Here is a 26399-nt window from a genome sequence, read left to right on the forward strand (position 1 = left end):
TACTGCTCAGTGTGTATCTTCCATAACAATGTCCAACAGACCTGTCTAACGTCACGTTTATAGTCTGGTGTGCAACACTAGTCATACAGCATTCGGGTTAGTCACAATACTAGTAAGTTTGCCCGTAGTAACTTAAAAGCAACCCCAGTGGATAAAATTTAGAAGCAGAAGAATGCATTCAGTTACTATATAGAAGTTAAACATTGACAGTATAATTGCAGAAATCTTTTCAAGCTAAAAATAAGCTGACTCGGACATTACGTTGAGAAAAGTTAACACAGAAAAATGTTTAATATTAACTACAGAGACAGTGGGTATAGTACAGGATGTCTTAAGCAAAAGATACACCAATCAGTACTTACAGAGGAATGAACCATTTCTTTCTTAACATTACATTTCTCAAATGTAAGTTCATATATGCATGTTGGCAAGATTTACCATTCTGGAAAAAATAAGGTGTGTATATCATCAGCTAGATGTGCTCACTGTATGCTCCGTTATTTTTATGCAAGGCCCGGGTGACTGGAAGTGCAGTTGTCAGGCATTTTAATTAACTGGACAGCCATTTGTTTCTGCACGACAAGGCATCGTTACACAGGAGCAATCAGGAGAAAACAGGAAACAGCCAAGCACTCTGCACTGCAACACGCCACCTTAACAGCTAACCAGCATTACTCAACTGCTACACAACTGCGCCTAGTGCACAAAAATACATAAGAGAAGAGATTAGAATTGAGTCTGATAAAACAATCCTTTCAAACATCAACTGTCACCTGAAAAGATTTCTACCAATTTGGATTTGAAGATACTATTTGAATTCAAAGTAAAAAAGCATTTACAGTAAATTTCAAATTAAGTTTTGCAGAATTTTATTTAAGGAATGAAGACAAAATTGAGCATACTTTTTTTTCTGACAGTTAGCTACTCAGCATATAACAGCTGCATATTTCCTCAGTATGAAACTTGAGGCGGCAAGTTGCCATCAGTTTAATTTCAAATAAAAGTCAGCACTATATAAACAAAAATGAAGTTTTACCTCAAATATCCAAGCCAATAATGAAATCGGTAGTCGTTCACTTCACTAAATTACAAGAAATTTGAATAACAGCAACAAAATGGCACATAAAAATGTAAAATCTGCCACTTGAGGCGCAACTTAAACAAGTAAAAAGTTAGACAAAATGTTACAAAATAACCTTTTCAACAGCTGGTTGCTTGGGCCAGGGGTCTCTCCCATGGACTGAAGACTCAAGCGATCTTTTCCCCCCAAAGGCGTCCTTTATGTAGGCTCTCATTTATCTGATGCATCTAGGTTTGAAGAAAGAAGAGTTCAGCTAGGTTTCTACCTTGTCTTTTTTTCACTTGTGTGGATGACTTCAGGTATACTTCTAGTTGTGTTTCAACTGGCTTTGCCTAATTTCTTAAAGTTTTAGAAATGACCACAGTGTTCCACCTCCCCCCATGTGTTGCTTTAATTCAGAGGCCAAACGTAAGGTTCTGCCGAAGTATTTAGTTACAAAGAAGAATAAGCATCAGGCTGTAGATCGAACCACCATTAACTTGAAACCAGCCTGTTTAACAATAAATTATTAAAAGTTAAGTAAGAGTTATAAAACTAATACTGCTCGATAAAAACTTAACTAAACTCTAATTAGCATTCAAAACAAAGTATCACTACTTTGGCTACAATTATTTAACTTCAGAGCTAGCTTAGGCCCTTTCCTTTTAAAAAAATAGGACCAAACAGTTTGAAGGGTTAAAGACACACTATCCTTTCCCCACCCGGTGTGTATCCTTAGAAGCCTCTTCAAGTTGTCGACTTGAGGAAAAATTAAGTTTCCGTTGTTTTCTCGTTGCAATGAATTTGCCACTTTTCTAGAACAGTTACCTCCAGTCAGTATAATGGCCACTGAACCGATCTTCCATTATAAAAGGATAGTGTATCTTTAACATTTAAAGACAAACCTGCTCCAACACACGCCCACAGAAACTGGTCCCTGGAGGATCAGCCAAATCAGTTAAAATCTGCAATACTGGCCAATATTCTTTTAGCAAACAGGAGACCGCAGCTTTAAAGGGGAAAATGCAGATGTTGGATAAATACAGTAAGAAATAGTCATTTTCATCATAGGTTGCGTCTCATACAATATTTTATTAAAATCAAGCCATTAATCTCTCAACAAAACATGAAAATTTTCTGTGTAGAAAGCCCTTTGGTATTAATTTCCCTAAACCAATAACCAAAAAGCACTGCTCAAGAAAAAAAAGCTAACAACGTGCCCCGTTAGGATCCACTTGGTTCAGGCTATTAATGCTAAGAACTACCCAACACCCCACTGAAGTGCTACAATAAAGTAACATGCAAGGTGTGCTGATCCCGAGGTACATTACCATTCTCCTAGGAGGATACAGCTCCTTCTTCTTCCGGAGACTTGGGAGGGCTCTTAGACCTGGATCTGGAGTTGGATTCCCTCTTTGATGTAGGTGGAGGGCTTCTAGATCTAGACCGAGATCTTGACCTGGACCGGGATCTAGACACAGACGAGGACTTTGACTTGGATCTCCTGGCAGATCTGGACTTCGATGTGGAGCGAGACCGAGAGCGTGTGCGAGAGCGGGATTTGGACCGACTGTAACGAGACCGACTGCGGGACCTAGAGCGGCTCCTGCTTCTAGATCGGCTGCGACGGCGTCTTCTAGGACTAAAACATAACAGGGGAGGGGGAAAAAAAGAACGTTAGAAGTTGAACGCAGGCGGCGCAACAGTCTTCCGCGACTACTTCGGGACAGGGAAGGCGGAACGGGCCCCACGTGGGCGAGAAAACGAGTTAAGAGGGCGCCATTGTTCAGAGTGAGTGGCCGGGGGCTAAACCTACTCGAGAGAGAAACCCTCCCGCTCCGAGACAACTCCACGTGCTTTCAGTGCTAACCCCCCTCGCTCCCTCCCCACCGAGAAACTCCCTCGGGAAGAGAAACGAAACGAAGCAGCCCCACCGCACACACGCGTCAGCCTGGGCTCCTTGCCTCGCTCCTGAAACACCGCCGGCTCCCTTCCACCCTTTCCAGGCGCTCACCTGCGGCTGCGGCGGCCGTAGCCGCTGCTCCCGTAGCGGCGTGGCGGCGGGCCACGGCGGCTGTGGTGCGAGTCGGGGGGCCGGCCGTAGCGGGCCATCTGCACCCGGAGCTCCCGGCCGTCCAGCACGGCCCCGTCCATCGCGTCCATGGCGTCCTCGGCGTCGCGTTTGTCGTGGAAACGGACGAAGGCGAACCCTCGGCTCTCCTTGGTGTAGCGGTCCCGGGGGATGTAGACGTCGCCGACCCGGCCGTATTTCTCGAAGACCCTCCGGAGGGTGTCCGGGGACGTGCGGTAGGTCAGGTTGTCCACCTTGAGGGACGTCATGCCCTCCACGTCCGGCGGGGGGCGCCCGTAACTCATGGCGGGCAACAACCCCCGAGGGGCAGCGGCGGCGGCTGAGGAGAAGAAACCCGAAGGAAAGCGGCGTGTGCGTGTGGGGAGCCGGGAGGAGGCGGCGCGGCCCGGCGCGTGAGGGGGGGAGAGGCCTCACAGCGGCCGGGCGGAGAAGAGCTACAGAACATAGGGGAGGGGGGAGGGAGGGAGAAAAAAAACCGCGGAGAGGGGGAGGAGGAGAGCTCCGCAGCGGGGAGGTGAAGGGGCAGGCACCCACCTCGGGGCTCCGGGAGGCGGCCGAAGGCCGGAGCGGGGACGAGGCGCCGGCAGCCACCGCCCGCGCCCGCCGCCGCGAGGAAATGAGCGGGGCGCTGCCCGCGCGCGCCTACTTAACGCCACAAAATGGCCGCCGCCGCCCCGGAAGAGAAAGAGGGGGGTGGTGGTGGTTCGCCTCTCCTAGACGCTTTTTTTAATCTATTTTTTTTTTTTCTCTCTCTTTTTTTTTTTTTTTACCGGCCGCGCTTCCCTGAGGCGGAGCGTGGAGAATGGGTGCTTAAGTGACCGGCTCGCCGCCGTTTTAAAGCGACCGTTGGAGGCTGCTGTGGCGTGACCCGGAAAGAATGGGAGGAGGCGGGGAAAATTTGAACGATTTGTGCTGAAAACGGCCCAAAATCGGAAATAAGCCGAGGGTTGGTTATTCCAGGGGGGAGGGAAAGGTGGGCAACCCCTACCGTGTGGGAAAAAAAAAATAAATAATAACGAAGGGAAGCGCCCCCCGCGCGGGCGGGGGGGAGGTGACGGTTTAAAATGGCGGCCGCTGAGGGGAGGCGAGGGGGGAGGTAGTGTGTAGGGTTGCGGCTGGGTCCGGCGGGCTGCCTGCTGCTCTGTGCCGTCTCGTCCTGCCCTCCAGCCCCCCTTCCTTTCAGGGGGCTCCCCTAAAGCCGTCCCAGTTCGCCCGGGCTCCTGGCCGCGCTGTGGTGGGGGCACGAAGAGGGGTGCTGGCGGAGGGGAGCGGGCGCCCCTCGGGCACGCCTCAGGCACCTCTCGGACGCTCCTGGCGCTACGGCGGTTTCCACCCGGCGCGTTGAGCCTTGGAGGAATCAAAGCTGAGAAATACTGAAGGTTTAAGCTGCTGCTGCCATCGGGCACTCTTCGAAAGTTCGTGCCTGGGCAACGTGTGTGGTGAAAGTGGAACGAGAGAGATCTGTCCTTGTGGAAGGAGGGCAAGCAGGTTCCCTGGGTTTTGCTAGGGAAGTCACTGAACGCCTCCAGGTTTTCACTCCCTATGTCACTTTAGGCACTCAATAAAAGCCCCAAACATAAACTACAATATCTAGTTCTTAAAACGACACTGAATCTTTCTACTCATCTGTTCTGAAATCCCTTATTAATAGAAATAAAGACACGGTATGAATAAAGAAAAAAATGAGAAAGCAATTTCAGATTTAGTATTAAAATCCTTATTCTTACTGTAATTGTGTTTAATAAACTTTTTTTTTCTTTACACTGAAGTACAAAATACAATTACATGGATACAAACCCAGAAGCAATGATTTGTTTCTTGCTACAAAGGACTTAAATAAAATAACCCAGCTTTTTAAACATACTTTATTGCTTCAGGCTATATTGTTCTTTTCCTGCTCAGATACTTTTGATTCAAAAATTTTCTGATTCATCTGCTGGAATCCTTCAAAATCTTATCTTTCCAATGATTTCCTTAAAATGACAGAGGGAGCTTCCTCTGTTCCTTTTCCCCTTATATTGATTTGAAGTGAGTTTCACAATAACTTCAAATCGGTATAACCTGCTGTTGCCAAAATAATTGGTCCGGCACACCAGCACAGTTTTCCGTACCGCTGGGTGAATGCTTATGCTAGCACAAGGGGAAGAAGGCAGCGTGAGGGGGACACTGGCTAGAGGCACTGGAAACGTGGGATTTATTTTTTTAATGACAGCCTAAATTAACCATAAAAATTGGATCTTAAAAATCCAACCGAACTGTAAATATTTAATATAGGAAAATAAGGTAGTTTCACTTGAATTAAAAACAGAACCTTGATATTCTCATTTCATCTTAGTAAAGCGGCGTCTGCATAGTCCCATTAACTTTCTTCAAGTAAAAGCTGTTTAAAAGGTAAAATTTACATTTTTAGAAAATACAACTCACGAATTAAAAAAACAAAATATTAAACATGATAGCTGAGGTATGGATTTTGTTTTAGTCCTTTACCGTAGATAGCAGGTATAAAATTTTGTGATTTGCCGTTTACTTCAGTTCTGGATTTGTATCCCTTTCTCTGGCTGGCAGTTAATTGGGGCTCATTTAGCTGAACGCTCTGATCCTGACTTGGGGTTCCTACAGAACATACACAAGATACTAACAGTAAAAAGCAACAATTCGGTCCGTACAAGGTGTGTGATTCCCTCTTTTAATTTTGCTGATATTTTAACAGAGGTCTTCAAAACTAAAAGATCAATTGATCTTGAATTTGTTAGTGAAAAATGCCATAAAAAAGCAGAATATTAAGCGTATATCGTCGCTAAAAATGAATGTAGTTGCTTGAGACAAAGCAGTGAAATGTTATAAAGACTGTTTCCTCTCCTGAGTCACTAAGATAATGAAAGGCAGAAGCAATGAGCAGAGCATGTGTATTGGTAGCACTGAAGCACTTAACATTTGGTTTGTCTGAAATGGGAATCTTTTGCCCTTTGGAGTCACTTAGGAGATTTCCACCCTTTCAAGTAGAGGAAACAAAAAAAGAGAAAAAAAGTGTACTTTCATAAAACTGCATTTCCCATAGTGCACAAGGGCTTTCTGGGCAGGGTCAGCTGATCCGTATTGTGAAATGTTCCCGATTTCCTGTCCAACATACATGGAAATGACTTGTATGTACAAATGTCTCATCTTTCCTTTGTCAGGTGATTTAACAGCTTTTGACTGGAATTCTGATCCAGAACGATGGCAAGAAACTGCGTTGATTAACTAGCTTGATATTTGGAAAGCAGCTTCGTTTGGTGGAAAGAGATGTCACGGAGAAGTAACTGCAGTCTGCTCTGTTAACTTTGTGGGAAAAGGTAGGGAGAATCTTGAGCTTTACCTTTTGAACCTTATTTTTTGTTTGTTTATTTTCTAAGTTACTGACTTCGCAGTACATCATTTAAGGTACTCGACAGGTTTCTTGTTACAGCTATCAAGAAGCAGTAAGTAATCATTACGTTTGAAGCGTTCTTTTTAATTCTTTTTTTTTTTTTAAACAGGACTTTTAGTGGAAACTAAAGGGAAAACAGGCGTTATTTAAAGGGAAATAGAGTTTTTCCAGACTGAAGCTGAGGACTTGGCAAGAAAACACAAAATGTCTCCTGAATCAAAAAAACTTTTCAACATACTTATTTTGGGAGTCTCCTTTATGTTTATATTTACGGCTTTTCAAACATGTGGAAATATTGCGGTAGGTGTGAATTTCAAAACATGCCACATTTGTATCACAGTTTTATTGTCTTTTGCTTTACCGGGGATTTTTTAATATGCAATACATCTTGACATTTTTTCTCCTTTTTTTTTTGGTTTAGCATTAACTAGATTAAATTGGTCAACTGGATGTTTAAGCGGTTTATTTCTTGCAACTGTGCCTGATTGTTTAGAAAATTAATTAATCGTGTCAAATGTTAGAACTTCAGTGTCTGCTTTGACACTTGGAATATTTAACAGTTGCATCTTTCATATTTCTGATTTTCCTACACAGTCCCTTTCAAAATATTTGACTAAGATGTTATTATTAACCCCTTTTTAATATGTCCGTAGTTTCTCCTAGAGCGTCTTTAGACATTGAGGGGTATGAGGATAACATCTGACAAATAGACTTCCACAATTGCTAGATCTGCCAAGTCACGTTCCATCTGAATAAGAAATTTACTGCTAGTATATCGTGTGTATCTTTGCATGCTGAAGCAAAATTGGGAATAACATAATCCACATTTACTAATACAAGCACATTTCACTCTTAGTGATTAAATGTTTAGAATCTGATAGACCAGATCCTCTGGCTTAGTTATTGACATTGCTTTCAATATGGTTTTATGCTTGACAGGCTGTTAGATTTCAACATACCTCTTGAGCTTACAGGCCTTAGAGCTTCTCTTTTCTTGCGTATAAGAATCCGTTCTGGGTTCAGACGTATAAATGCCCTTCCTTGCATTATAGAAATAATTACTTACAACAGTTCATGTTAAAATAATTGCACAGCATGATACCATATATCAGTACATAAGTACAGCACAGTGATCATGGAAGTTCTATTATGCAATGAATTTACAGCATCTCACTGAATTGGACCTAGTAATCATGCAATTATGTACTGTATTGTCATTAAAGTCATTAAAAGTGACTTTCAATCAGATCTGCCACAGAATCCAGCTCATTACATGGTCTCATGATCACTAAAGCTGATTCAGGGGAAAAAAAAACGGAACAGGGTGTTGACAGGAAGGCAGAAAAAATGGAAACTCTTAGCTGAAGTCCAAGAGTCAGGCTAAATTAAGAGTATAGCTTCAGCCTTTTTTTCCCCCACTTTTTGCATGAAGATAGTCATGCATAGTTACCTAAGAGAGGTGTTTTGTGAAACAAAAGTTTTGTGAAATACTTGAAGATCTCTGGTGAAATCATAGTACAATCCTAAAATACTTATTACTGCTTCAAACATAGATGTTTCCCTGCCAAGTATCTCCTTCATCTTCAGTGTGGAGGTGTTGTGAGTTGTAATTAACACTTTAAATTAAGTACTTTGCAGGGTCTGTTAATGATAATTTCTAACATTTAATACTGGCTTCAAACCGATGCAAATGTTTTCAAATTACAAGAAACATTCTAACATTATTTCATGTGATTTCTCCTCACAGCAAACTGTTATAACAAATTTAAACAGCACAGATTTTCATGGCAGTGGCTACACAAGGTAATTTACACAGATCTTACTACTTTGCTCCTTGCAGAATGAAGCTAGTGATAATTACATCTGGTAGAGATATAATCTCAAGAGATTCTGGTGTTCTGCTGACTTAAAGCAGTTCAAAATGTGGCCTTCACACACTCAGTCTAGTTTTACTCTGAATTATTAATTTCTAATTGAGGTACATGCCTGTTTTGCGTATTTTCTTTTTAGGGAAAAAACAACATGCAGTCATCGCATTCTCAGCTTTTTATCTTAGAAGATGAAGAATGAAGTTTAAAACTTGCTAAGGCCTTGGTTGTTTGTCCTTGTACACCTCTGTGCCTTTGTGTAGGATGGGTTGTTTGGATCAACTTGCAGGAAATACTGCAATGTAAACATGAAAGGAGCAATCAGAAAGACAAGAAGAGAAGCAAGGTTCAAAGCTGCAAAATACCATTCTGATTGTTTATTGCACTGGCACAGCCAGACTCACCAGGCACAATCAGGGAGCTTTTGTAAACCAATTGATCTGTCATATAGGAAAGCCCAGTTGCTTCTGTGAGAGATTTACAGTCTTAATCTAAATTAGAAGTATAGCTAGCACAAAATACATCTATACAATTTCCGTGGTGTATTTGACAGAAGCTGAAAACCTCACTAATAAATGAAAGAGGTTTTGGTACATTCTCTTGTAGAAGTACTGGGCACAAAATACAGTAATTGTTGGTAAGGCACAATTTGACAAATCTGTGTTGTAAATGACAAGACGTGCTGGCTTGCAGTAGTTTGGGACATGATTCATCAGTCCTAGAAACACTGTACACTCCTATATTCCTAGACAGAGTGCAATGATTGCAGGTAATTAGTCAGAGAAAGGAAGGGAATATTTGAATATGAAAGTTAGGCAGTTACTTAAGTTATGTATACTGATACTTTGGAATCAACTGAGCAGTCTTCTTAAACCAGCTGCATTTATAACCTGTATTTTAAGTACTTAACCATCTCTGTTTTTTATTTATGCAGCATGTCCATTATTTATGGAGTATTCTCGGCATCAAACCTTTTCTCACCTTCAGTGGTTGCAATAGTGGGACCCCAACTCTCCATGGTTGTTAGTGGCCTATTTTATAGGCAAGTATTATTTTTGATTTTGTCTGCTTTCTTTGAAGTATCTTTCTGTCATTTTTTCACGTGTAAGTGCTATGCCATACATTAAATTGCACTGGCTAAGCCAAGCGTCTCGCAGAGCTAGTGTATGTGTCAGTAGGTGAGTAACTTCAAGGTCCTTCAGGCTACTGGGAACAGAGTGTATTTTTTCCTCAGCATTTTCAGACTTTGCTGACTGTAGGGTTCAGGTTGTGGTCCCAGGTTAATGGCTACATTAAAAAAAATTCTGCATGCTTGGTGGAGTTAAAAGCTTACCCTTTTCACACATGACCTGAACTATTTTCCAAGGTCATTTGGGTGACAGTAGAGGATTTAGAAGAAGCCAAGTAAGATACCTGTTTGTCAAAGAACACTGTCCGCTTTAAGTCTACATTCAATAAACAGATCTGTTCTCTTCCAGCTTGTACATTGCAGTTTTTATCCAGCCTTCTACATGGAGTTTCTACACTGCTTCTGTTTTTATTGGCATTGCAGCTGCTGGTAAGCATTGCTCTTACCCTGCTCACTATTCTTTGCTATATTTGAATATACCTCTAAAACACTTCTATTTCCTGACCAATATCTTTTGCGTGTGACAGTACTATGGACGGCACAGGGAAATTGCTTGACTGTAAATTCTGATGAAAACAACATTGGAAGGAACAGTGGAGTATTTTGGGCGCTCTTACAGTCCAGGTAAGCTTTATTTGTTAATATTTTTGGTTGTGTACACATTCTACTTTTTATATTTTTTGATAATTGGTAGACTGCATTAAAAAAAAAATAATCACAAAACCGCCACTGGCATGTTGCAGTCAATGAAGCAGAAGGGAAAGTTAGAAGCAAAAATACTGTTGCTATTGTGCATTACAGAAGAGCGAATGAAAGCTACCTATTGCAAGTCTCTGCTTTTGACATGCTAAAAATATATGTTTCAGTTCTGGGAGCATTTGGTGTATGTAATAGAAATCTTGTTGATTTCGGAGGGCTGTGTTAATTTGTTTGAGGATCCTGAGCGTACCAATGAGCCCTAATGACCCTGTACTGCTTAACCTGGGACCACCACCACACCCCCACGTGCCCCATTTAAGCTCAGTGCTGAGCCTTTACTTCTTCTGGAGCTGTGTTGGAGGAGGACTAGTCTGCAGCTCAGCTACAGGCATGCCTGTGCCTGGCTTAAACCCTTTTGATCTGGACCACAATCCACAAACTGATTTCCCATCTTAGTTCTGCATTGCTACTGTGGACCCGTGTGGCAATTATTGGTTATGACTCTGGCCTGTGGATTGTTTTTTTGACTTGATCTCTGGCTCGCCTTATCGCCACAAGCTTGTCTGATGCTCTGGTCTCTTGGTTGACCTGATCTACAGTCAAGTCTTTAGGCTTGCCCTGTTTGGGGATGTGGAGCTGGCAAAGTGCCTTCCCTGCTGGTTGTTATCCCCCTTGGCTTGTAGCCTTCCTGCCCTGAGGGAGCAGTAGAACCATGCTGCTCCCTGATGAGCTTCCAAAGGCAAGATGCTAAAGGTAGAACTGGCAGTTGGAAGTCAGAAAAGAGAGCTTGTATTTTTTGTTGATAGTTCTCTGAAGTTATGCTTAATGTGTTGCAGCAACTAATAAAAGCCAACAAAATGCTCAGCCTCAAGAAGGGCAGTGGATGCTGTGTTCCTGCCTTAAGAAACCTTGCCATTGAATATTTTGTGCAGATAGGTTTTATGCATCCCAGGAGAAAGTAATGCAGTTTAAGTATAGGGAAAAATAACACAAGCAAGCTTGAAAATAGAGCTGTAGATTTGAAGAGAGACTAAAAAGGCTGGGGCCAGTCAGTTTGGAGAGGAGGTGGCTGAGGAGGGTTACTCATGGGTTACCAAAACATGAAGGTGGCAGATGAGCTGAACGTAAAGCTGTTACTCACCCAATGCTGGAGCTCTAGTTGCTTGGTGAGACTGGAGGAGGATAGGTTTGGAGCAGTTGAAGTGCCTATTCCCACAATGGATTATAAACTTCTGAAACTTGCTGCCACAGAAGGGTTTGAAGTTGGGTAGCGTCAGCAAAACCAAAAAGGGATCAAAGAAATTCATTGATGGCAGGTCCACAAATGTATCCTGAAGGCAGATGCCTTTTACCACTGCTTGTACAGTAATTCTGGATATTGGGAGATAATGAGGGGAATGAATCACAGTGTTTGGGCTGCTGAGCTTGTGCTAAATTGCATTGCTAAAGCTGTTGGGGAGATAGAATGCTGCATTAATGGAACAGCAGTATGAAGCACTGGTATGCTTGTTGTGTCCCTTAAGTTTCATGTTCAGGAATTAACATCTTGGTACTTTACCAGAGTAGCAATTTCTACAATCCCAACTAATCGTGCTTTACAGGAAATAAAATGCATGGTTTTACATGAGGAAGCTTCACTCTAGGGCTATTTTGAATCACCATTCATTCTGAGCTAATGTATTTCAGGAAACTATAGGTAGAAACAGAATTTCCCTTGAGCTGTTGACAATTTAGCATTGCTGGGCCAATATTTCAGGCAAGGCACACGATTCCTAGGGAAGCACTACAAAATTCTCTCTATAGATAGGTCAGCTTTCTAAGCTATACTCATCCAAAATCAGGGAGAGAGGCAACTTAGATGGTAATTTCCTCAGTTTTGCCATCTTGTTGTGTATTGATTCCTAAAAATGAATGCCTACTATTATGGCACAAAAATCCTCTACTGTTTGAAATATTGTATGGAGTAAGCAGTTTATGTGGAGAATAATTAGCTTCTTTTTCTTTCACAATTCTTTCACTACTTTTGCATAGAATAATATTACCATGATGCTATAAACTTAATCTTACCACAGAAAATGCTGTTCACCTGTTCTCTCCTTTTTGTTCGCAGCTTGTTTTTTGGAAACCTCTACATATACTTTGCTTGGCAAGGAAAAACTTACATAACAGGTGGGTATTACATGTTTGTGGGAAGCTGTCCTTCAGTGTACGGTATCATGAATAAACATATTAAATAACTGGAAAGCAGCAAGAAACTTGTACAATACCAAACAGACTATTTTTAGAGGATGTTTTGATTCAGTGTTCCACAGTACTCACAGACCTTGCATTTTATATGTTGGTTTTCTGCACGCAGCGCACTTTGAATAACTTCTTTTAGGATATTTCCTACAAAGTTATTCAAAATGCTACTTCAGAATGAGGTTTTCTGTGGCAGCTACCTTGGGATTTTCCTCTGTGCACATGCATGCCAAAACACTCCCATTTAACACTCCTGTCTAATATGAATGCTATCCCATTCCAGAGTAAGTTCTAAGTGTAGACCACCCTTCTAAATCAGACTGGGGACTGATTAACCTATGAAATAAAGGAAAAAAGTTTTCTGGCAACTGCTGAAGTCAATAAGACAAGATGGGTAGGGCTATCTGCTAAGAAAGCTGCAATAGTGAAAATAGAGCAATCTGTAAGATTTTAATTACAAAAAGTATTGCTGGAAATGTATTAATAAATAGGGTTAATTGTCCTGTTCTGTAATGATTGTGAGAGTTTTCTTTATTGTAGTCTTATGAAGTAAAATATCTACCAGAATGACTATAGCAGAATATCTTCATCTTTTAAACGTTGGAATAATTTGTCAGTCAGAAATAAGATGTTGACTTCTAAATGATAATTATCACACTTCAAAAATACTGCCCTGTTGAGACGAACAGTCTGCCTCATGTCTCTGTTAGATGAATCTTCTCAGGTTCTCCACAGACTTGGGCTTGGTAGCACAGCACAGGTTAGTTTTGAAAGGTCAGCTCCCATGTTCCATCATCTTTACCCCAGAGACGTGAATGCTATTGAAAGTACAGGAGACACTTTGAATCTGGAGGCCTTGAAGTTCTGTGCCTTCTAAATTTCATTGCCCCTGCTAACCACAAAATACAGCGATTTAATATCAGAGAGTTCTGCTGTTACATTTACCTTCATCTTTAAATGGAAGACGCTCTTGATGTCTTGAGACTTCTCTTTATTTAAAGATAGATGTAGGTTTTGGAAGGTTTGACAGTGTTTAAAAATCAATTCCTCCTTCCTTTTACTACCTATATGAGAACATTATAGACATTTCAAGAGGAAGCACGTTTTCTTCTTGATCTATAATCATACACAGGTTATTTTTAATTGACATAGAACAGCTTCCTGCTTACCTTTAAGCTAAAGTGCAGTAAATATAAGCATAGGCAATGTCCTCAGGTTTTTACGTTAGTTCTCTCACAGTTATTTGCTGTTTCTTGGCATTTTTTCTCCCCACTAATGTTTGCAAATAGGAATGACTTTGGTATTGCAGGTTTTCCTGTGCCAAACAGATTGAGTAGTGCGCCAGAGCAGGTGCAGAGGGCAGTAATTACCTTCTTCCATCTACACCTTATGTGCTGTGTCAGTTGTTGAGGTTTCAGTGGTTTTAAGGCGTTTGTAGTTTACAAGCCTAGTAGTTTGATGTTACAGTGTTAACATTTGTGATGCTGGTAACAGTTTTTTAGGAATCTGAAAGGTTTTGGCATAGCTTATCTCTACTCTAAATTATACAAGTCTTGAAAGACATACTTTATTCTTCTAATAATTTATGCACTTTCATTGCTAATTGGTTCCTCCTTGGCCATAGCATGTGAGGAAAAGTAAGGGACACTCTTTAATATGACAACATTTTATCAGCATCATAAAACTGAGATAGGAATTTGCCAGCAACTGGGTTCTTTTTGCTCCATATGCAACGTAAGTTTGAAAATTGGTATGCATTTTAAACACTGTTATGAAGTATCCCTGTATTAGTTTTGTGAAGGTGGTTGTCTTAGTTTGAATTACTTTTGCACATCTAGTTATGACTCTTACTTGCTTTTCCAGAGAGCGATCGCAGAACTGTCTTCATTGCGCTGACTGTTATCAGCCTTGTGGGCACAGTTCTCTTCTTTCTGATTAGGAAACAAGAGGACACAAAAGCTCCAGGGGAGGAAGATTCTACTAATGAAATCCCAGGGGACAGCTCGTAAGTGTTTATGGCAAGTGTTTTCTCCACTGATTGTAAAAGATGTATCTGCCTTTCATCATCTTTCTTGCCCTCATCAGCCCAGGTTAAGGGATGGAACGAGCAGAAATTATTCCCTTCCTTTCTATAAGTTCTCTTGCATACTGACATATTTGTTTCATCTTCTCTAAATGTATAGATGCCACAGCTAAATACATTAGAAATGCTTAGGTAGGCAGACAGATTCAGTCCAGTTTTGTCTGAGGCATCATTTTAGATATCTTTGTTTAATTAAAAGCACAATGAATGTGTTAGAACATCATGAACAAGTATACTAGTGAAAAAATGCTCATTGTTAAAAATGCTCAGAAGAAAGTCTGTTGAGCAGGTTAATTTTTGAATGGCATTCACTTGCCCATAAAACAAATTCAACTTGTGGTCAGTAGTTTAAAGTCTCAAACAATATATTATACAATATATTATATATATTATAATATAATATAATATATATATAATATAATATATAATATATAATAATATAATATAATATATAATATATATATAATATAATATAATATAATATATAATATAATATATTATACAATATATTATAATTATAACAAAACAATATATTAGTATATTCCAGTATATAATGCTGGCCTAAAAAATATACAGACGCTTTCAAAAATTAGTTCAGTTGCTTTCCAGCATGGCAATGAAATGTGGCTATTCTTTTTCCATTTTGACCAAGTCATTTACTTCCCCAGGTCTGCACAAAACAAACTGACAAGAGCAGTGGATGCCTTTAGTAAGTACTCTTTAACGTAAGTTGCTTCAAAAAATACTAACGCATCCTTTACAGCTCTTCATGATTCTGCTGAGGTGTGATAATGTACAAATCACTGAGAAAGAAAAATTTGCAGGCAGATGAGGTTAAGAATTCAGTTATTCCACTTCAAATATAGAACTGGTCTGGCCTACAGGAGAAAAGGAATGCCAAATGGCAGTGGTTTTCAGACCAGCGATGACAGTTCACATAGGGATATGGGACTGAATTTTGAGCCTCGCAGGAATTCAGTTTTCTTTAGAGGTATTGAGCTGGCTTTTTATGCTTCTTCCAGATGGCTGTATCATAGAAACAAAGTTTGACTGCAAGCAAAGATTTACAGTGACTTACACAGATAAGCTCAACAACAACAGGTCACTGCTTGGGAAAGCTAGTGCATGAAAGTAAAATTTTCTTCTCCTTTATGCTGTCATGTTAGTAGAGAAGTTGTATATAGTTTTATTTTGTCACCAAGGGATACCATTTAAATCAACGTTTTTGAACTGGACTGTCCACAGTTTTACTAAGTTTGATATGGTCTGTTGGCGACTTTTAGTTTGTTTTGAGAACATGGAGATCTTCATGGAGAAAGTATTTATTCTTTTTGGAGATAATCACCATTAACTGAGAGTACAAAAATACAATGAGTATAAGGAAAAAAACAACTGTCTACTAATTCTGAAATCATTTGAAAACTGCCTCTCCTGCTTTAATATTTCCCTCTCTTGCATTTCTTACAAAAAAAGATTCCGGGTCAAACCATTTTTTAAAGCACGAGTCAGGGTCTCTCTGTTTAGCACTCTGGTTTTTTTTATTTATTTCAGTAAAGTCACAGTTTGAATAATTTTAACTTATTTTTGCTTTAAGCAAAGAGGAAAAGAAAGTGCAGATACTCTTAATAATGTTAGTGGAAGTTGTATTAATTTCCATTATTATGTCTTTATAGAGAGATCTGTAAAGCTAAGCTTCACCAAGGAGATTCTGCTTCTCAGTGTTACAACAGCCTACACAGGTATGAAGCAAGCAGCGTGTAATGATGTAGCAGTGTTGGGGCCTTGTTTGGGATTTTAACCAATAACCATATAAAGGGAATTGTGTTTCTGTATCTCCACAAATGTTACTTGAATATTTCAGTTATCTTTGAGTTACTCACTTATGATGTTTCTAAGTTCTGCAAAGTGTTTCTGTATGGGAAGAGAGATGTACCTAAGTCTGCTAATGCTGGCATATAATGATACTTTGTTTGGTACGCCCAAATTGAGACTTAGGCAAAATTTACATAGCTAGTTTTAACGTTATTTGGTGCTGAACTATCAGTAGGTTATAGTTTATATTCAGTCCAACTGCATTGCATTTTAATTAAAATTTTTGCAGAGGACACTTTCAGTATCATCTCCATTAGGCTTGTAATGAGATGTGGGAGATTTCCCAGTAGAACCTAGGCTAAAACAAAGACTAAGTAAAAGTTAAGCCATTCAACTGTTGTTGTCTTTAGTATTTACAGTAATAGCTCTCTTTTTATCAACTTCAGTTAAACTTGACCTGCCATCATTTGATCAAAGTATGAGCTGTAGAATAAAAATGCATTTATTTTTGCTGTATATTAAAGCACTTCTTCCACAAAAAACAAACAAACAAAAAAAACCTATAAAATGTTCAAAATATTCAAATTAAGTTTTAGGAAGGATAGATGCATCTTTAGAACCTCAACTCTGAGTCACCATTATGAAAAAATAACTCTTGTAGGTGAAAAGAAACTTTAAAATGTGAATAAATTATAAATGGTGCCATAAGGTCTGCTAAAGTTTGCAGTCACTTTCCAGTGGAAGTAGTGCTAGTGGTGCAAGCTGACTTAATAGCTGCTAATCTGAGTTGCAAGTTACTTCACAGCATTTCCAGTGTTGTGTTAACCCAAATTAACTCGAATTCCTCATAGAATAGGAATGTGAAGCAAGATAACAAGGCAAGGGAGTTTGGTCTTGCCTGATTAATTTGAAATACGTCTTGAAGGTAAATGGAAAAAGTCAGTTCAGCTTGGAAGAACTATCTGCTGCCATCTGGTGGCTCTTGGTCAATATTGCCAGTTTATAGGAAAACTCAGTTTGATTAAGGTCAACAAAAGTTTTTACATCCCCCCAAAATATGGTCTGATTAATAAGAGTGATCAAAGCTCTGAGTCTACGTGGTTCACATGCCATGTTAGATATCCTGCTACTGGTGGACCAGTAAATGGTGTGCTGTATTTTTGCAATAACAAAAGACGGAGGTGAATGAGAAACAGATTTAGTTTATAACTTTTTCATTAAGCATTACACTTTGTATTCTTTTAATTATATTTCTATTAAGAAGCTAGTATTTTCATACTGGTTCCTTTTGTTGGACTCAGCTACGTTACGTTTCCTTGCAATAATGACAACAGAAAGAAAGAAGAATTTTTAAAAATAGTAGTTGTTCTTGCTCAGTTTTAGTTCATTATGTGTGTTTGGAAAAAGTAAGCAATTCAGTCTAAAAATACTACCTCTTCATTGGGATTTGGAGATGCAGGGGTCTTACAAATACTATAATCTAGGGAAAAAACATCTTAAACTGAAATTGCTTCATTTCCTCAGTTATTTTAAGTGTTGTTTCACATGGCACTTTCCGTTTGAATGAAATTCCGAAGTTCTTGAAAAGTAGAAATGCAAACTATATATTTAGGGTATATAGGGACTGTCAACAGCAGCCGTACTGACTCTAAGTGCATCTGGTGCTAATTACAGTGGCAGTTTTTTCTAATGTTGTTTCCATAAACTGGCATAGGAAATTATTGTAATTACATAGCTTAAAAATCCTCTTGTTTCCTTCTGTTACGTTTACCTCATTAAAATATATATTTGAAAGTTACTTTAGGGAAAAACATTTAGACAGTGTTTTTTCATAAGCTTTGTAATAGCTCATCTGTCAGTTTTGTTTGGTTTTCTTCAAAGGTTTGGAATTAACATTCTTTTCTGGAGTATATGGAACATGTATTGGTGCTGTGAATAGGTTTGGTGGTGAAGAGAAAAGCCTTATTGGTCTCTCTGGTATTTTTATTGGTGTTGGAGAAATTTTAGGTGAGTCTAAACTTATTGCTTTCTAGAGGAGAAAGGGTTTAAGATGTTGTAGTTATTCAAAAGGTTTTTTGTATTTAGCTGAATAGTGTCTTTCAAGCTTCTAGCAACGATTACGTGAACAAAAAATAAAATCTCAAATAAAATTGTCAGCATGGTTCTTTATTGCACTGTGAATTATATAGCACACCATGTAAAGTGAATGCAGAGTAGGATGTGAAATACTGTTGGCTATGAATCTTAAGATTCTGTGGTGTTCTTGGGTTAGTGCAGAGGAACACAAAATTTAGGATGGGAGAAACTCTGCATTTGGTAATTTTCAGCATTTTTGATATTTTGTTCTTATATTGTATTCTCTTTACATTTGTTATTTAAGTGATATCTTAACTGTTTTTCATTAAATACACAAGATTTTTCTTAAAAGCTTGTGTTAAGTGAGATTTGATTTCTGAGTAAAACTGAATGTAGATAGTGTTAATTAATATTTTCTTGTTTAAACTCAAGTATTGCAGCATTTAAACACACTTTGTGTTGGCAAGTAGCTTGGCTACATAGAGAGGTGCGTGCTTTTGCAGTTACCAAAGCTAAGCACAAGGTCGTCCCTTTTTACTTCATACTGTTGTGATCCTGGAGGAAACAGTGGTCTGGCAAAATACCTTGCAAAAAGGTTAAGTGTTGTTTTCAGCACTCGTCTGATAAATCCCCTGCCTACGTTTTCTCAGACATCTCTAGCAACCCAGAGGTTCTGTTATCTGGCAAGCAGGCCTGGCAGAGCTGGCAAACTCCTTGGGGCTGGTTTCATATCTGTAAATATATTTCATTTATTTAACATGGGGAAAGTTACAGCATGTTTTCATCATTTTTCTGTTTCCAGTATTTTAAGTTTGGTTCTGTTCTTTATCTCTCCAGTTCTGATTTAATTATTTGATCTTTTCCATTTCTACAGGTGGAGGAATCTTTGGTTTACTAAGCAAGAATAATCGCTTTGGCAGGAACCCTGTTGTGATGCTAGGCATCATTATTCATTTCATAGCCTTTTATTTAATTTTTTTAAACATGCCAAATGATGCCCCTATTGCTCCCATGGAAGGAACAGATGGTATTGCTTATATGATTCCAAGGTATGTAAGCTCTTTACTCTGGCTGGTATATCTCAAGATGTGTATAAACAGCCTGTACTTCTAGCAGAAAACTCCTTGAAGCTGCTTTTCTGTGTAGAGACTAAGCCTGTAGGAAAGGCTTTTGGGAGTTCTTGGTATTATTTATGTTAGATATTCTACCAGTGCGGACTCATTTTAGGAATTTTAGAAAGCATGAGGATATTTGGCAGCAATTATTCCATTTGAGAACATGACTCTTACAGGTATGACCAACAACTATTGTGCTAGATGTCAGGAATTCAGTTTAACTGTTGGGCTCAGTTTTACAATAGCATGGAGCACCAGCCTTGCACTGTAGCTCTAGTTTCCAAAGTCTTTGAATGCTCTTTGTTGAAGTCCACTTGATCTAGTTTGAGCCATGCTCTGCCTGTCTTACACTGCTCGATGTTAGGGGAAGAATATAGGGAGCTTTCTTATCTCATCATTGCAACCTTTTGGGGTGTATCTTTGCCAGTTTGCATGAAGCTAGTGTTGTCAGTTTGTGCAGGCACAGCTGCTAAGATGCAATTACAAGCATTTGTGCCTGTACAGGCACCTTTTTTTTTTTAACCGGAGTATCTTTCTGCAATATGAATTGGTCGTTCTTTCGTATTCCCACAGTTTCTGTGACTTCACCATATGTGTCTTAGCTTTCGATCACTACCATGTGGGCTTTGTGGCTCCAGGCACCAAAATAAGTTTTTAGCAATTCTAATTCAGTTTAGAATCAATTGTTGGTAATACTAGCAGAAGTCTTGGCATTCAAGAAATTAAAATCTGATGAAACTATTCTTTTTGCCAGCCAAATGTTCCCAGTTCTTTTCCAGTGAAATTTAAAGTTTGATAACTTTCTTCCATTCTCCATTTCCAAGTAAGTCTGCCAAAAAATAGTTCGTAGGCTCGTACATTAGCTAGTAGCTGTGTAAGCTGTTTGAATGAATGATTCTCAAATTTGGTTCACTTTTTCCTTCAGCAAAGAAGTGGCCATATTCTGCAGCTTTCTGTTGGGCCTGGGAGACAGCTGCTTTAATACCCAACTCCTCAGCATTTTAGGATTCCTGTATTCTGAAGACAGTGCTCCTGCCTTTGCCATCTTTAAGTTTGTTCAGGTACTACATCACACAGCTTTTTGAATGTATGATTGTTGGAATATTATTGAAGTAACAGGTTGGCTTCTTTAATGAGCTCAAGAAAATGTTATTTCCACAGAGGATGTGAACCTGTTTTTCACAGAAGAGTTTTCAAGTAGGAGTAGCTTGATTGTATAGCTTGCTGTGATTATGTAATCAAACTGCTATTACAAGTTTTGCGGGAGATTAGAAATACTGGAAACTCTTGTTTAAAGTCAGTAGACTTGCACAGTTAAGCAGGCTTGAGTTTTATTTAAATATTTGTCTGTGGAATTTATTTACTTAAGTTTTTAGTTACAGGATTGAGTTAAAAGGAAAAAAAGTTTTAAGTAGTGGTTGAAGAGTTTGCATGTGTTGTGTTACATCATTGGGCGTTACCAGGTGGGTGTGCAGACAAAAGAAAAATTATTTTTTACTTGTTTTTAAGTTGTCATAATGCCAAAACGGATGTATTTATGCTAGCTGAAGACTCAGCGAAAAGTCTTCATATGTATGTTCTGGATAGATCGCTTTGCTCACAGGAATTAACCGTGTTTGATAATGACAGGTTAAAATCTGCATTAATCAGAGGTATCAGTAGGAAAACTGAGGCACAAGGTATTGAAACTATTCACAGATGGCCATACCATAGTAAATTAGTGCCGGGAGGAGAGTCCAGGGTGTGTCCAGTTTAAAAGATTATCATTGCTTGCCTTAGGGCTTTTGTCTTCTGTGATGTTTTTTCTGGTGCACTGCTCCATCTTATATATGTTCTCAGTGATATCTAAAATCTGAGATAGACAGAAAAGGTAAAGATTCTTTATGCAAGCTTTAATGAAAATTTTACCCTTAAACAGGATATACTGCAAGCGAGCAGCAACGCCTGTCAAAACTTCCAGCTATTTTGATATAGAATATTTTGTGATGCTGTAAAGCTGAAAATAGGTTTTCTGGATTTTGTCCTAAAGCCTTGGCTGTGTCGCTTCTAGACAAAATGTTTTGAAATACCAGAGAACTGTACTTGCTATGCAACACACGTTTTTGGATGTGGTGTTCACTTTCTATAGCTTATGCTATTTAAATAACAAGTAAAAACTAAATCTGTTGTATATCAAATCAAGGCATATGTTGAGGTATAATGAAGCTTAAGATCGCATATCTTCTAAAGAAGTGTATCAAGGGATGCATGTTAACTATGTGTATCAGTTCGCATATCATTTTGATCATCCTTATATAGCAATGCTGGACTGGATATCTACACATACGGTCTTTCACTTTGCTTTTGTTTTCTCAGTCCATCTGTGCTGCAGTTGCGTATTTCTACAGCAACTACTTCCTTCTGCAGTGGCAACTCCTCATCATGGTGGTTGTGGGCTTCTTCGGAACAGTCACCTTCTTTACAGTGGAGTGGAAAGCAGCGGCTCTTCGTGCTCGTGGCTCTGAGTACAGCAGCATTTGATCTAGATACACCACACTTAGTCCAACGTAAGGAAAAACACAGGCACACTTACTGTCAAGTGATGTGGGAAGGTGAAAAGATCAAGTTGAAGAGATTAAGATGGAGGAAGCTACTACTAAACTGCCATCAGAGTAACTGAACGTGAAACATGGGAGGAAAAAATGCCAAGTCTGAAAACCTTTTTTCTTTAATCAGCCGAGTGTGGCATGCGTGCTCTTAAAAATCCTGTGTTAGAGATGGGAGCAAATAGAGATTTATATATTGAACAATTCTGTTCTAAGCCATACCTTCCTGAAGGTGTAATTGCCTAATTTCACTCTATTATTCACTTCAGAATTATTTTTTCATATATTATTTTTTACCTGTGTTCTAGTTCTGCAGACACTTAAGTTCTTCTGTTGAATGAGCAATACTTTCATTAGGCGTTATTACAGAATGTGTCTGTACAACTGAAAAATGAATTCGTCATTGACTTGTTCAACGATTAGATATGCAGAAGTATTTCTGTGGGAAATGTTGCCTTACTGCTTTAACTGAAAGTCTTCAAATTCTTGTTTACAGGAATTTGCTTTACTTAGTCATCTTAAAGACATGGTCATGTGAAGTACTGGTATTTGAAAACAGCTTGTAGGCTCAGCATCTATCAGCATTGAACGGCGTTGGGATAGCTGCTGTAACTTTCTCAGGGTGGTGCTATATGAAGGACCACAAGACATGGCTTCCCTCGCAGAATTCCAAATAGCCCTTTTGAGTTCACTGAAACCTTCATCATAATCTGTGTTGGAAGCATTGTCAAAGATACCTTTTAGAAGTACAAACGGACTCAGAGTATGAACTGTAAGAATAATCTTGTGGTGTTCATTCTACAGCATAGTCTAAAAATACCTGACACGATTGACGTAAGCTGTTTTGTTCAATATATTTTGGGAATACTGTACTGTAATCTCATTCTGCAAAATGTGAAAACAAGCTGAATAGCACAGCAACTAAGTTTTAATCCGAACTGTTGTAGATGGTAGTATAATGTAGGCAGCAAATGAAAATCCACCTTGATTTTATCCGTCTACATGACATTAATTCTTGCAGCTTTGTTTCCATCCAGCAGACAAGATGCAGCTGAGAGCAGATGTGGAAGACCGAGAAAGGTGTGTCCTTCGACACTCCTATTTTTAGAAAAGTACTGTTTGCTAGCCTTTTTATGTACAGACAGAATGCAAATGTCTTATTTTTGAAGAAGTTTAAAAAAAAAAAGTTGACTCAGAGTATTTGTCAGTAGCTCCATGTCAGTAGCTGCATGTCATAACTACGTAGGTGTACCCGAGGTTAAACTTTGTGAGGGAGTGCAGTATTTCCCATGACATTTGCTGTCACTTTTACTCTCACAGAGCATGTAACACTACTCCTATGAAGCACAGCTGTCTTCATGCACAATAAAATAGCAAAGAGTTATTTTAGAGGCACATAGAAAGATTTTAAATTCACTCCAGGTTTTTGCTGTGAGTTAGTTCATAGGGTGTTACGGAGGATTAGAGGGCACCTGAACATTTGGCAAGCAAAGAAATGCAAGGACAGGCAGGAAAGCCTTCGTGTATTCCCAGGAGATTTAATGAATAATGTTAAAAAAAAAAAAAAAAAAGCACACATTGACTGAGGGGTTATTGAAGTCATTCCAATTTGTCAAACTGGATGTTCAGTATGCAGTCACAAAAAGTGAGTAGCAGCGCTCTAATGCTCTTATCCATTCCTGTTCTCCTGTAATTGGAACCATACTAGTTATATCTTGAACACCCGAAGGTATACATTTGAGGTGATGTGTTATACATCGTGGATGATAGGACACTGTCAGTGATTACACTTCTCTTGTTGCTATGTATTTGTATTTTCTCCCAAATAAGTGATCAAGTCTTTTTTTTTAAGATACGGAGTTACTTTTCTCTCTGGTTATTTGTGGGACCTGTTCTCGCCATACATATCAACAAGAGAAGGTACTGAAAGTCCACAAGGAACAACTTTGTCTTGCAGGGAGGGAAAATGATTCTCAGGTCTTGTGGTAATGAGTAACTTATAAATGCATTTAAAGCGATGCAGTTTAATTTTAGCTAGGTAACGCCTCTCATGAGGTTGCTTTTAAAATTGATCCCTTTTAATGAACTTCTGTGGTGTTCATCTGCAGCATAAGAATTATATCAACTATTTTATTAGAAATTGAAGGAAATCTCTAAGTTTGTGTAGCTTCAGCAAGCATTTTGAAGCCAACTTTCAGGGATCCTAATGAACTAGGAGTTGTGCACGTTCAGTATGTATGTGAATCAGATGTTTTACTCTTTTTTCCTCTTTCTGTTCTGCTTGGTCTGACTCAATACTGGATGATGTTAGAAGGCCATTCAGAACTATTTATTGGGTCATTGAAGTGAAGTATTATTGCTCTGACAAGTTTTACAAGGCTATCTGTGATGCAGTTTAGAGAATTTCATGGATTTCATTTTTTATTTTACTATTAACTATCTAAGTGTAACTTTTAACTTTTGATCTTAAGAAACCGTTCTCAGTTAATCAAGCTGGCGATGACACTGGATTGCCTTTCACTTATTTCCTTGATTTGTTGGGTAATAAAAATCCACACAGCAATACACAATAGTTTGGTCAGAATTTTTGGTATAGCAGTATGAAGAATAGGAATGCTGGCATCCATTATCATTCCATCTCTTAATCTTTTTATCAGTATTTACCATCCCTGAGACTGTACCCCATTCATTTCGCTTCCTTGATCTTTGAACAATTTCACATTAATCTGAGTTGTAAGATTACTGTTTATTTCAGTGGGATTTGAAAAAAAGGCTTTTTCTGTATTTGTGCTATCACGGTTTTGTTTTATGTTAGAGATTTTATCTTTAAGTGAAAGTACACATTAATTTGCTTAGGTTTATTAAAAATATCTTTTTTGCTGCTTGTATCCTTTTACATTGTTACTAGTCTAATATCCTGACATATCACATCCAAGTTTTTCAAACAAATGCTAAGAGGAAATGAAAACTGATATTCGTGACTTCTGAGTGCCAAAGAAGCTGCTGTAAATTAGTCTTTCATGCATATCGTATAAGCATATCTATATTTTTGTCTTGCCAGTCGGTTTTCCTTCTGATATAATATGAATGTATGCAAAGAGAATTTCTACTGCTCTAGACCTCATTCATAATTAAGTTATGTCCTTCTTATTTTTGTTGTGATCATTTCATTTGGTACAAGCTATGTTAGAAAGCTGATATAAATAAGGGAAAAAATTATAAAATGTTCTTTATAAGTCTGATCTTTATACCCTTCTGCCGATACAGCTAAACTAGTGAGGGATATTTGGGGGGAAGTCATGACTTTTACTGAGGTCGCTGACTTAGCAGAAGCCCTCCTGTGGTGTGCCTATTTAAAAGCTACAAGTCTGCTGGTATAGTTCTTCACATTTTTGTGACCGGTTTAAACTGTATGGGAAAGAGCTTCCTGGTGGGGTATGTTGGTTAAGCTTTCTGGAGAATAATTTTAGCGTAGAAAACTATAAATTCGGGTCTTGTGTGAGTTGACCAGACTGAGAAAGCTCCGCTTGCCTTTCTGTTAACTCCACTAGTTTACTTCAGCTGGGGAACGTGGCTCCCTTGACAGCCTACATTAAATGCCAGTGAGTAATGCTGCGGAGGTTGCCTAGGAGTTTGCCTCTGCTTGAGAAGTAGGCCATGCATGAAGAGAACTTCACATTTTCTAGAGCAATGTTTAATTGTTTGCTGTCAGCAAAAGGAAGAAAACCAAAAAGGCAGAATTAAAGGTGGAGCTGAAGTCAAGAAGTTAGCTGCTTGTCATTCTGATGTGTCTGCACTGGTTCAGGAGCAGGGGTGAGAGTCTCTGTCGGTTGTTGTTTCTGCAGATAAATTCAGACTGACACTTTGATAAGCTTAATTTTGGAAATTATGCTCGTGCCAAAAGAGAAGCACTAACAAGAGTGGAAGAAACTGCCCTAAAGAGGAACAGAACGAATCTGAACTGAGGAAACACTTCACAGCAGGCACGTGGAGGGGATGCTTTGTGCAGTTGAATTTGGGCATGTAGCTGCTGCTGCTGGAATTAACTCAATTTCCGTTTGTTTCATGCTTTCTCTGCTGTCTTAGTTACTTCCGTTGTTGAATGTCCTCTTCTGAGCTATCCTGTCATTTCTTTACACTTTGCCATTGTCAAATTAATTTTAAATCTAATGGTTGAGATCTTTTTTTACTTTCATAGAAGGTGGGTTTAGGTTAGAATTCATGATGCATTAA

The 26399-nt window shown here is 39.1% G+C and overlaps 2 protein-coding genes across 5 annotated transcripts; one reads left to right on the forward strand and one right to left on the reverse strand.

Annotated features, from left to right (window-relative positions):
* Positions 1–262: 262 nt before the first annotated feature.
* Positions 263–3843, reverse strand: SRSF2 (serine and arginine rich splicing factor 2). Of its 4 annotated transcripts, XR_013940544.1 has the most exons (6): positions 3687–3843; positions 3075–3471; positions 2392–2702; positions 1966–2069; positions 1197–1308; positions 263–696 (listed from the first exon to the last, which is right to left on the reverse strand). XR_013940544.1 is itself a non-coding variant. In XM_080560506.1 (4 exons), exons 2-3 carry the CDS (start codon positions 3434–3436, stop codon positions 2399–2401), a joined length of 666 nt encoding a protein of 221 aa, XP_080416632.1. In that variant the 5' UTR covers positions 3437–3471; positions 3687–3843; the 3' UTR covers positions 263–1308; positions 2392–2398. The 4 variants fall into 4 exon arrangements, 1 of the variants encoding a protein (XP_080416632.1); XR_013940543.1 differs by lacking the exon at positions 1966–2069; XR_013940545.1 differs by having other exon boundaries at positions 263–1308.
* A 2397-nt stretch (positions 3844–6240) lies between these two features.
* MFSD11 (major facilitator superfamily domain containing 11) lies at positions 6241–25313 on the forward strand. Its single transcript, XM_080560499.1, has 14 exons — positions 6241–6484; positions 6668–6858; positions 8306–8361; positions 9361–9468; positions 9905–9984; positions 10083–10179; positions 12365–12423; positions 14359–14500; positions 15247–15287; positions 16252–16317; positions 18272–18397; positions 19341–19515; positions 20507–20642; positions 21937–25313. The coding sequence occupies exons 2-14, from the start codon at positions 6763–6765 to the stop codon at positions 22099–22101; spliced, it is 1347 nt and encodes a 448-aa protein (XP_080416625.1). The 5' UTR covers positions 6241–6484; positions 6668–6762; the 3' UTR covers positions 22102–25313.
* The last annotated feature ends 1086 nt before the right edge of the window (positions 25314–26399 follow it).

This window comes from Anser brachyrhynchus (genome assembly GCF_964034855.1).
Source record: "Anser brachyrhynchus genome assembly, chromosome: 18".
In the NCBI taxonomy this organism is placed as follows: Eukaryota; Metazoa; Chordata; class Aves; order Anseriformes; family Anatidae; genus Anser; species Anser brachyrhynchus.

Coding starts and splice junctions, on each gene's coding strand:
- SRSF2 (XM_080560506.1), bottom strand. CDS start 3,436: ATGAGTTACGGGCGCCCCCCGCCGGACGTGGAGGGCATGACGTCCCTC. Junction 2,703..3,074: donor TACGGCCGCCGCAGCCGCAG/GTGAGCGCCTGG, acceptor GTTATGTTTTAG/TCCTAGAAGACGCCGTCGCA.
- MFSD11 (XM_080560499.1), top strand. CDS start 6,763: ATGTCTCCTGAATCAAAAAAACTTTTCAACATACTTATTTTGGGAGTC. Junction 9,469..9,904: donor GTTAGTGGCCTATTTTATAG/GCAAGTATTATT, acceptor GTTCTCTTCCAG/CTTGTACATTGCAGTTTTTA. Junction 19,516..20,506: donor ATTGCTTATATGATTCCAAG/GTATGTAAGCTC, acceptor TTTTTCCTTCAG/CAAAGAAGTGGCCATATTCT.